This window comes from Melanostigma gelatinosum (genome assembly GCF_949748355.1).
Source record: "Melanostigma gelatinosum genome assembly, chromosome: 3".
Classification (NCBI taxonomy): domain Eukaryota; kingdom Metazoa; phylum Chordata; class Actinopteri; order Perciformes; family Zoarcidae; genus Melanostigma; species Melanostigma gelatinosum.
This window is the reverse complement of record NC_136636.1, coordinates 24,579,563-24,590,560: the sequence shown is the minus strand read 5'-3', so window position 1 is coordinate 24,590,560 and position 10,998 is coordinate 24,579,563. Positions and strand designations below refer to the sequence as shown.

General features: G+C 48.2%; 1 protein-coding gene across 1 annotated transcript in view; it reads left to right on the top strand.

Moving 5' to 3' along the window:
* Positions 1-211: 211 nt before the first annotated feature.
* Positions 212-10,998, top strand: part of LOC306797406 (uncharacterized protein) — a gene marked incomplete at both ends in the record, with an annotated part of 33,208 nt that continues 22,421 nt past the window's right edge. The window contains 7 exons of the mRNA XM_079296759.1: positions 212-224; positions 1,099-1,180; positions 1,816-1,950; positions 2,155-2,268; positions 2,938-3,016; positions 3,172-3,400; positions 3,564-4,272. Coding sequence (XP_079152885.1) covers positions 212-224; positions 1,099-1,180; positions 1,816-1,950; positions 2,155-2,268; positions 2,938-3,016; positions 3,172-3,400; positions 3,564-4,272 — 1,361 coding nt within the window. The remainder of the gene's footprint in view (positions 225-1,098; positions 1,181-1,815; positions 1,951-2,154; positions 2,269-2,937; positions 3,017-3,171; positions 3,401-3,563; positions 4,273-10,998) is intronic.

Below are 10,998 nucleotides of genomic sequence, written 5' to 3'. Positions count from 1 at the left end.
CCGAAGGACATTTGGACACAGAGAGTGTCTGCTGTTAAACAAATACAAAAAGAACGTGTCGCCAGTCTTGACTCGTCCTGACTTAAAGAGACTTTGAGGATCTTAAGTTACTCTTCTGTTCCTTAACATAAACTAAAAGACACGCGATGCTTTACTTTGACCGGACCGGAAGTACTGCTTGGAGGGATGTACGGTAGCTTTAGAGCGGACGATGACGTCATACGGTACCTATGAAACTTAATTTAGATTAAACCAGAAGTCAGTGGTTATATTTATTATTATTGTTATGATTGTTATGATTATAGTTTTTGCATTCTTATTATTGTTATTATTATTAACGTACTTTAACTCCTAGAGATTTAACCTGATTGACTTCAGATCCGATCAATCTGCTCTTGAGACCTTCACAGTGAAAAGTGATAAAAAAGATCATAAAGTTATGAACTGTGAACAGGTTACATGTCACAATAAAGGATGCACACTACACTGTGACAACACATCAGTAAACATCTGCAGATGAGAGCTCACAGTGTTTCATTGAAGGATTCAACTAACAGCCAGTTGAGCCCACTTTCCTCTCTCAGCCTCTGGATTCACTGCCGGTCCTTTTCTCTGGACTCCTCACTCGTCTCCTCTGCCGACGTGTTCTACTAGATTACTGTCAGACCTCCAGGAGACCGAGAGTTTGGAGAGCTGCTTTTACTTTGACAGCCTGTTATGTTACAAACACTGAAGCACGATCACAGCTTACGTTTCTTCCTGTTTGTAGCTGCTTCCTGCTCTGACTGGATGCAGTAGACGTGGAAACAGAGGAACATTTCAAACGTTGAAGAGCTTTTCAAAGTCACTCAAATAGAAGTGAAAAGTGACGTCATCCCCAAAGAGGCCAATAAAAAGCCAGATGAAGAGTCTTCCTCTGGTCTTCCAACAAGCCAACAGACTAAAGAGCGTTGTGAACGTCATCTCTTAGAGAGGACTCTGCAGCTCAGAGGGACAACAGCATGGAAACTGTCCCATGAGTGTCTTTAGTGTTGAGGTGAATGAGCTGTGTGTGTTTGTCATGATGAAGAGAAATAATGTTGTTGTGTTTGTGTGAAGGTGTGGACTCTGCTATGAATCAGTGTGAGGACGGAGAGGAGGGAGTCCCTCCCTCTAAAACCAGCCACACCAAAGCTCAGAGGTGAGATGACCATCTCTACCTGTCCATGACTCAAAGGCTTTCATTCACTGACTCTGTTTCTACATATGTGACCAGGACCCATCAGGGACCACACTGTCCTGGACCTGAACATGAACCTGGACCTGGACCTGGACCTGAACCCAGCTGTGTGTCCATGAAGAGTGACGGGTCTATGGGTCGTTTTATAGACTTAAAAGATGGACGCCACTCTGTTGATCAAAGGTGAGGATTTCAAACTGATGATGATGATGAAGATGATGATGATGATGATGGTGATTGATGATGATGGTGATGATGATGGTGATGATGATGATGGTGATGATGATGATGATGATGATGATGGTGATTGATGATGATGATGATGAAGTCAGAAGGTCACTCAGGTAAAACTCTTTTCCACCACATGGTTCCTCTCTTCATCCTGATTGGACAGCATTACTCTTCAACCATCATGGTCACCTCACTGCATCACTTCCTGTCTTTGCTGCACTGAATACAGCTTCAACATCAACACTGAAACATTTCTACATGAAACATTGATTTCACACTAAACGTCTCCTAAAACCACCAGGATACTAATACACTGAGTACAGTAGGTTTATTACATCACTCAATGTATCTGGTGTTTCTATCAGGAGGAAGCTGGAACAACCTGGACCTGGACCTAAACGTAAACCTGGACCTGAACCCAGCTGTGTGTCCATGAAGAGTGACTGGTCTATGGATCCTCCTATTAGCTTCAAAGATGGACGCCACTCTGTTGATCAAAGGTGAGCTGAAAGACTGAGCTGTTGATTCTCAGAGGGATCAGCAGGACTAGTAAACCTTTACCACTACAGGGACTCATCTGATCCACATCCACATATCACTTCATGGACCTTTACCTTGTGTTGGTCTCTGTGTGGACGGACACAATGTGAGCTGATCTTCATGACTGAATGATGATGATGATGTAATGTCAGTGTTTCTATCAGTCCACAGCAGCAGAGTGGAAAGTCTCCTGAACCCAGCTGTGTGTCCATGAAGAGTGATTGGTCTATTGGTCGTGGGATTAACTTCAAAGATGGACGCCGTTCTTATGACCCAGAGTAAGTTCTTGAAACAGATGAAACAGATGACTAGCTGTTACACAGATACAACTTTGGTCGTCTGTCATTGATCGTCGTTGATCTGTCATTATGATATCATTTCTCATTATGATCATGACATGACACAATATCTTTAACTACTTGTAGGTTTTACATCAGACAGGAAGTAGCATTCTGGATATAATCCTAACTCTAGTTGCAGAGGTCTAGAGACTAGAAAGACTCGGAGGAGGAAGTCTCCCCAATGGTGCTGTGGACAAAACCAAACACAGACCCTTTGTTTCAGTGATGTGGCAGATCAACAGTATTAAGTCTTGGTACATCTGACCAACAACACAATGGTAGAGTAGAAACCACACCAAATATGAAAAAGTATCACATCACATGTGATTCTAGTTGTTTCTAGTTGTAGTTGTATCTAGAGGTGGAAGGTATAGAAGGTATATAAAGTAAACCGGTATGAATTTGACCTACGATATAGTTTTTGACACGACCGTGCTGCCAATAGAATAACTTTTACTGTCCAATAAAAGCAGAGATAAGAATCTGTTTAGCATCTGGTTTTCATTATGATCAATCTTAACAGGACACAACATCTTTAACTGATTGTTGTATTTGTGTGAATGGTACAAACACAACGTGAGCTGATTCTTCATGATTCCTCCATAGAGAGGACCAGGAGAGCTCAGAGGTTCCCAGAGGTCCGTCTGCCCAGCAGCATCAAACACACCTGGACTCCATATTCATGGTCTGTACATGTACAACTACTGTTACATCTCTTGTGTTCACAATCATCTCCATGCTGCACTCTGTAGACCAGTGGATCGTCAGTCTGTCCAACATGGATCTGATGTTTGCTTCCATGCTTTTAGTTTGTGTCATTCATAGAATATTCTGTTCCAGCTGCTGGAGGAGAACATCGTCACTTTTGTGAAGAACGAGCTGAAGAAGATCCAGAAGGGACTGAGTTCAGATTACCCAGAATGCTTAGAGAGTCAGAGGGAGGATGAGGAGGTGCTGGACGGTGAGGATGAAGAGCAGAGGAGGAACAGCAGAGAGGCATTTGTGAAGATCACAATGAACTTCCTGAGGAGAATGAAGCAGGAGGAGCTGGCTGACTGTCTGCAGAGCAGTAAGAGGATTTCTCTAAAGATTCAACATGCTGGATAAATGTGACGTTTACTAACGTCTCAAGAGATGGACCAACATATATTCATAGACTCATTCTGTGAGGAAATGACATGTTGAAATCTATTCTTTGACTCATTGATCTTCTTTGTTGTGTGTTCATTCAGGACTTCTTGCTGCAGTTTGTCAGCGCGAACTCAAATCTAACCTGAAGAAGAAGTTCCAGTGTGTGTTTGAGGGGATCGCTAAAGCAGGAAACCCAACCCTTCTGAATGAGATGTACACAGAGCTCTACATCACAGAGGGAGGGACTGCAGGGGTCAATGATCAACATGAGGTCAGACAGATTGAAACAGCATCCAGGAAACCACACAGACCAGAAACAACCATCAGACAAGAAGACCTCTTTAAAGCCTCACCTGGAGGAGAGGAACCAATCAGAACAGTGATGACAAAGGGAGTGGCTGGCATTGGGAAAACAGTCTTAACACAGAAGTTCACTCTGGACTGGGCTGAAGACAAAGACCACCAGGACATACTGTTCACATTTCCATTCACCTTCAGAGAGCTGAATGTGCTGAAAGAGAAACAGTTCAGCTTGGTGCAACTTGTTCATCACTTCTTCAGTGAAACCAAAGAAGCAGGAATCTGCAGGTTTGAAGAGTTCCTGGTTCTGTTCATCTTTGACGGTCTGGATGAGTGTCGACTTCCTCTGGACTTCACCAACAATGAGGTCCTGACTGATGTTACAGAGTCCACCTCAGTGGATGTGCTGCTGACAAACCTCTTCAGGGGGAAACTGCTTCCCTCTGCTCGCCTCTGGATCACCACACGACCTGCAGCAGCCAATCAGATCCCTCCTGAGTGTGTTGGCATGTGTTAGATCCTGGGGTACTTCTGGCCCGATACGGGGCTACTTACTGACTCAGCTCTCTATTAAAAGATTGTCGAGCTGGTGTTCTGGCGAGGGAACTCGCCTGGCTCCGCTAACTGCCGTTACTCCCAACGTCTACCCTGCTTCCTCCGGTCAGAGCGCACTCGGCCGAGAGACCAGTCCTGGCCCCGGGCGCTCCCACCAGTCGCGTCGGTTATGGCAGCTTCCCTCTTATGGATCCGTGCTCTTGGTAAATGCCAGGTTAGGTTTTAACGGCTAGGATTAATTCTTTCTAAAACCGTAAGGGATTGTTAAGTGGATTCGGTCTCTAGGATAACCTTTCAGAACTCAGTTGTTAGACATACAATGGCTTTAACTTTTTACTGCCACGAGGAACTTTTTACTACTTGAGCAAATGAATGCACTTGAGATATTTACTTTAAATGCAGATTAGATATTTATTGCAGGTTATATTTGGTTAGTTTGCAAGGGTTAAAGCTACAGCTCACATAAAATGTCACTACACGCGATTAGTTACTTAATTTTCTTCTTTGATTATACTTAGTTAGTTTTTAACTATACTAATTAGTTTTAGTTGCCGAGACGGCTCGGTTGGAGCTGGATGTTCAATGGTGCGATGAAAAGGTTCTTTTGGAGTTGTTAGGAGCGAAGGTCTGATCGGACCCTCGGTCCTCCCGCTCTGCAACGGAGCCCGTTCAACAGTCCTCAAAACTCAGTACAAAGTCTTTCTCGGGCTGCAGCGTCTTCTCCGTTGTCCAGATGTTGAGAGTCGAGCAGTGGGGAGAGGAAAACCTCCGTCTTTAAATCTTATTGTCCACGAACAGCGGTCTTCTTTCCGTGAACAGAGACGAAGTCCTCAATACATCAGTTGCGATCGTCCGTATCTCCTCCTCAGCGCACTTGGACGGCGCTCGTGTAGAAATCCCAGTTTGCTGTCTGCAAACGTCTCCTTATATTCATCATTTGGGCTATTAGCCCCCTCCTTGTTTAATACATGAGCTCATCCCCCCTCCCTCTGGAGAGGGCGTTGGGTTCTTGAACAAGTCCATATAAGTCCAGGCTTCCTGCCTCTGACTCATCTCTTGCAACATCTTGCAACATTCTCCTCCTAACTCCACCCATAACATCTGCCACTGATTTTGCAAAGTCATTCTGACTAATACATTTATCGCATGTCATTCTGACTATACAGTTCTATCTCAGCTCTAGTTACACAGAACATTTGTTAAACACTATTACAATAGTTAAATCACTCTATGCATTTTAAACAATCGTTACATATTGATTAAACATTTCGTTATATAGTTCATACACTTTATCTTTTGATTACACTTTAATCTGAGTATATGCTTTGTGCTCTTATATCCTGATTCTTCCTTGAATGTGCTCACATGTTACCGAGGCAGCTCTGAGGGGTCAACTCTTCTTGACACCCCCTTCTTGAGGTCTCAGGCTGCCGTATCGTGCCCCAAGTAATCCTCTAGGAACTCGTCGTCATCCTCGGCGGTGACGATGAGAACGTCGTCCTCCGGCTCTGAGACGTGTTGCCAGCTGTCGATCACCGTCATGCCATCCAGGCCTGGTGGCTGGAAATCCAGGAGGGCGTTGTCATCTTTGGCATCCTTCATCTGCTCGTCCAGGCTCCATACCAGGGCTAACACATTCTGGTCCAGAATGCTGTCTGGGGAGAGGGAGGCCGGGGTAGGGACTGGGCTGGTTGATGCTTTGTCCTCGGACCCGCGATGAACCGCTAGTCCTTCAGGGATGACCTCCACCAGCTCGCCGCAGTCCTCGTCGTATCCCCACATCCCCATTAGATTAGGTATTATCCCTGCGATCGCTGTCTGGCTACCCACGTCTCGGTGTTCCACACCCGGGATGCTTGCTGCGTCGTTATCCTCTTCTGGAGTTGGTACGGGGTACGACAGGGCGGGCAGGCGTGGTCCAATGACGACGAAACGGCCATCGGTGAGGTGGGTGGTGGACACTCGGATGCCATCAGGGTACGCCCATATTTTTGTATATACTGGGCAGTATATACCATCAGTGTAGAGCAGGATCCCTGGTGGGGTTCTCCCAGCGGAACTCCACACGGGTTTTGCCTTAGCCTCTACTTCCATACAGTCGACCACATTCATTGCAGGTATATAAGGGGTACTTCCTTTGCAGTGGAGGCCGCTGGCTGCTCCTATCGGGAATTGCCCCAGGTAGCACCGGGTGCACCATAGGGCTTGGTTTACCTCCCACAGGTGCCATATTTGCTCCGGGGGGATCCCACAGCAGATACAGCGGGCCTCCGCCTGAATGATGTTGAACACAAAGACTTCATTAATTATTACATTTTTCAGCGCATTTTTTACAAGCCAAGCGTAGCAAGCAGGGGGTGGTCTTATTTTCATTCTTTTTAAGGCCCCCTCTCAGTATTGGAGCGCTTTGCAGAGCGCCTTTCAGCCAGAGAATGCAGCCATGGAGATGCCAACACCATTGGAGGAGGTGTTAGGCCTGGGCTTGTAGGCCCATTCCTTCTCGGAAACAGAGGCTCATACATCATGAGCCAAGCTGCTATCCCGATTGATGATTCAGAACCCGCCCAGTAGATGGCGACAGTTATGCCCCAACCTATGCCCCAAAGAGCAATGGCGCCGATCTTGTGGAGCCAACGCCCTCTTCCTCTTTCTTTTATAGCCATGGTCATGACCACGAGATACGCCAGGGCCGCAAACGCCAGCATGGCCTCGACGATAGCCGAGACCATCTTCAGGGGGTTGTAGAAAACTGCAGCGACGTCGATTCCCATCCAGATGATCACCAATCCGGCCTTTACTAGACCGAAGCGAGTGGAGTCGATGTGGACTCTCCCCAGGAGGTAAGTAGCGAACCAGGACAGGGTAAGCCACATCGATCCTCGATAGATGTTTTCAATCCCTGTTTTCAGACACCCTACAGCTAGGGCTAGTATTCTTAGCGGCTGATCTATGGACCATTTGTCCATGCAACAGTAGAAGAACCATATGATCTCAAGGACCCAAAAGTCCAGTTCGGTTAAGAGAATCACTGGCCTGCATTTGCGTGCTGCGTCGGAGGAGTTCTGTAATGCTTCAGTTATACTCACTCCGAAGGTGGTCATGTCTGGAGGTTCAGTGGTTGTGGTGTTGGTTGCGTTGGTCATTTTGGCTTTTTAGGTTTATTCGTTCTTATCTCAGTATGAGGCTCTTGGTTGAGGTTCCGGGTCTGCAATGGCTATGGCGCTCCAGTGGCTCACCCTTTATAGGAGGGTGGACTCCTCCTTCCTTCGTGGGAGGAGTCCCTTCTTCACTTCTCCTTTATCCTTCAACTTCCCCTTAAAGCACGAGGCAACAGTGGCTGCTAACCCGCCCTTAATGGCGGCACAGATTATTAGGCCCACGATGACAATTCCAATTATCATCAACAAATAAGGCCAAAGCCAGGAGAACAAACTCCCCATCCAGCCCTTTATGACCGTGAATCCTTCTCCAATCTTCCCTGCCAATTCTTCCACCACGATGGTTGCGGTCCCGACCATGGAGGCCCCTGTTAGTTCGATCCAACTGCACTCGTGTTCTCGTCGGCCGCTCCCGCAACTCAGCCAGTGTTCTTCTGGCTCGTAGCATGTTCCGTTCCCATAGAGGCGGTTAGCCCCTACCCATTCAAATCCTTTGTCTTCTTTACCCTCGCAGAGGCTTTTCCTGAAGGCGTGGCCCTCAGCTAGAAAGACTGTAGGGTCGGTTACTGGAGGAATGATTTGGCCGTTCACGTTCACTCTGTCTTTCATGCGATGGCCCAGGATTAAGTTGGTACAGCTGCTGGTCAGAGGCCCTGACCGTCTCCATTTCTTGTCTTTATCCTTCACCCAGGTTACTTCTTGCACGTGGGTTTCATATTCTGCTCCATAGTGGGTCTGGCAATGGTCTTTCCATCCTGGCACAGTCTCACAATGTCCCCCGGCCAGGCTGATGTTGCAGGTCGTGTTTCCTCGATTGCATTCCATCTTCCAGGGCCGCGGGCCTATATATGGTTCTGGTCGGCTCCAGACCCCAGGCCAGATGTCTCTTTCTTTCGAGTATACTGTGGCCAGGTACTGATACTTCACCCAGTAGTTTGTGGTTTGAGTTAGACATGGCACCACCCATTCTAACACTTCATCCTTCTGTAGGCCCCACCAGGTTGAACTGTCGTCCCTGGTGTGGGCCTCTTTCCATGCCTGCAGGGTTCCTTTGATCGTCTGGTTCGTCTTCAGGCCTGTGCAGTCGTATAGCCACGTTCCCCAAGCCCGATACCACTCTTGCCAGAGTGTGCATCTCGGGGAGGCGCCGTCGGCTAGATACTCTGTTCCATTCAGAGCATTGAACATTTTGGTGGTCACACAAGTGTCAATTTTTTGGAAATCCCCTCTTGGGGCTGTCATTAAATCCTCGGGTTTCGGCAGCTTTTGTACATACATGTCGGTCGTCCTTGGTCCTAAAAGGCCGTGGCTGGCCCTGGAGTATCCCTCCGTGAAGGCCCCTTTGAAATGCGTTAGCTGGGTTATCCATATCCATGGCAGGGTGTTGTTGAGCCAGTCCTCGTGCCGGGCATTAGGTTGGGTTAGATAGATGTATTTATGAGCCTGATACTGTGGTTTGTTAACCGGAGTTATTACGAAGTAATTCTGACCTTCGCAATAAAAGAACACATTCCAGAAGCACCTATCTAGGAGAGGGAGCTTGTTGGTTTTACAATGCTTCGTCCATTTCCTGCTCCTATTTCTCCGAAGACTGTCACTTGACCTGAATCGTGGCGGCGGTGGCTGCCCTTTGTCCTCTTGAGCCGTAGGTTGTACTTCCTCTTCTTCCTCTTCTTCCACCTGCGTGACATTCACAGCTCGGCTGGTGATGTTGTCCTGCTGGCAGTTGGTGGTGTTACCTAGTGTGGAGTTACCTAGTGGCCTCACTGGCCTCACTTTAACTTTAAACCGTCGTGGTTTACGTCGCGGTTGTGTGGCCTCACAGGTGAGATTGTAGTGTCCTCAGAACATTCCTTCTGCCGGTAAAATCACCAAACACGTATCATTGCGGTGGCTCGCTGCATAGGTTACCTCGGGTTTCCAGTATCCCTCGTTCCCTTGCTCTGCCCATGAGACACATGCCCATGAACAGTACCAGCCTGGGACACCGTTTTCGGGGTAGATCCAATTACACTGTGCCCGTTTTTCTTCTTCTGCTTTCTTCATCATTACCGTAATCTTCATCTCCGCTCCCAGCGTAGATACTTCATCTATCCTCCATGTTGAATTCTCTATTACTTTCTGGAATTCGCCCGCCCAGTCTGTTTCTTCACCCGTGTCGTTGATTTTCTGGGAATCGTTGATTTTCTGTTCCCATAGATTCATCCACGCGATGATGGTAGCTGTCAGGTTCGGTGCCGTCCCACCCCCTTCTTGGACTTGACCGGTTGCATTAGACCCAACGTCAAGGTCCAACCGGGGCGAGGTGCTCTTCTGTCCAGCGAGTTGGGAGAGAACGATCGTTCCAGAGTCGACCGTCCAGCATGTCTGGTCGAACTTTTTTGTGGTAGTGTAGGACACCCTTACATGAGTGAGGGCCCATGGGATACTACCATAGTAGTACAGTATGGCCAGGACAAGGCATAGTCCTGTTAGTACTGCTACTACTTTAGCCATCAAGCAAATCCATAGTCGTTTTCCATTCCGTGGTCGTTCACTTGATTGGTCTAGTCGCTTGCCGGGGCGTCTCAATGAGACGGGGGTAAAGGTTGAGGATCGCCTAAATTCTTGAACCCTCCCATGTAGAAGTGGGAGATCCATGGTCCCGGATTCTGCAGTGTGATAGCTGGTATCACTTCCGGAAGTGGAGCGGGGCAGCCGGAGCTGAGGCGCGGGGGAGAGTCAGGATCGTACTGAACAATTCTGCCCTTCAGGAGCTGGTGATATAGAACCGATGGGTGTTGGCCAATTCTGAAGTCCAGCCCCCTCCACACCCACATGTAATAGGTGACGACCAACGGGGAGGGGCGTGGGAGGGGTATAATGCGATTACCGTGCACATCAGAATGGAACCCAAGCCATGCATACGCCACCCGGTCCGCCAGGCAGACAAGGTCCCGGACTTGAGCGAGGGCTGCGTATAATGGCTGACCGTCTTCCATCTGGAGCTCTGTCACCGTAGCCCACGCCTCACCTGGAGTACCAGTGTGCATCCAACTCCGCAATCTGGTAGGAGGCAAATCGCTCATGCGCAGGCCCGGGTCCGGGTTCGGTGGGCCGAGGCTTGGCAGGCGGTAACGCACCGTACGCAACGGCATGTCTTGGTTCTCAATTACACAGCGCTCGCTGTTTTTCACGTGGAGCGCTATGAGGCGCTGCATGACCGGGCTGGTGGTCCAGATCAAATTCTCACCCAGCCAAAGATCAATATATGCGTCTTGCAAATAATCAGCATAGTTAGGACCCCACCGCAACTTCAGCCGTACACCCGTGACAGTGATGAAAGCGGTATTCAGGATCCAGGGGGACTGGTCAGGACAAGGGAGGACTGGCTGCAGCAGCCCGTGATTGGTCCACTGGACCATGGCGGTGGCCCTGTCATACTGGAGTTGCCAACCTGAGCGAAAGTTAGTCAGCAAAGCCTCCTTCCCGGGTACAGTCAGGTCCGGGGAGCGCTCATATTCACCAGTGCTGCAGAAATAAG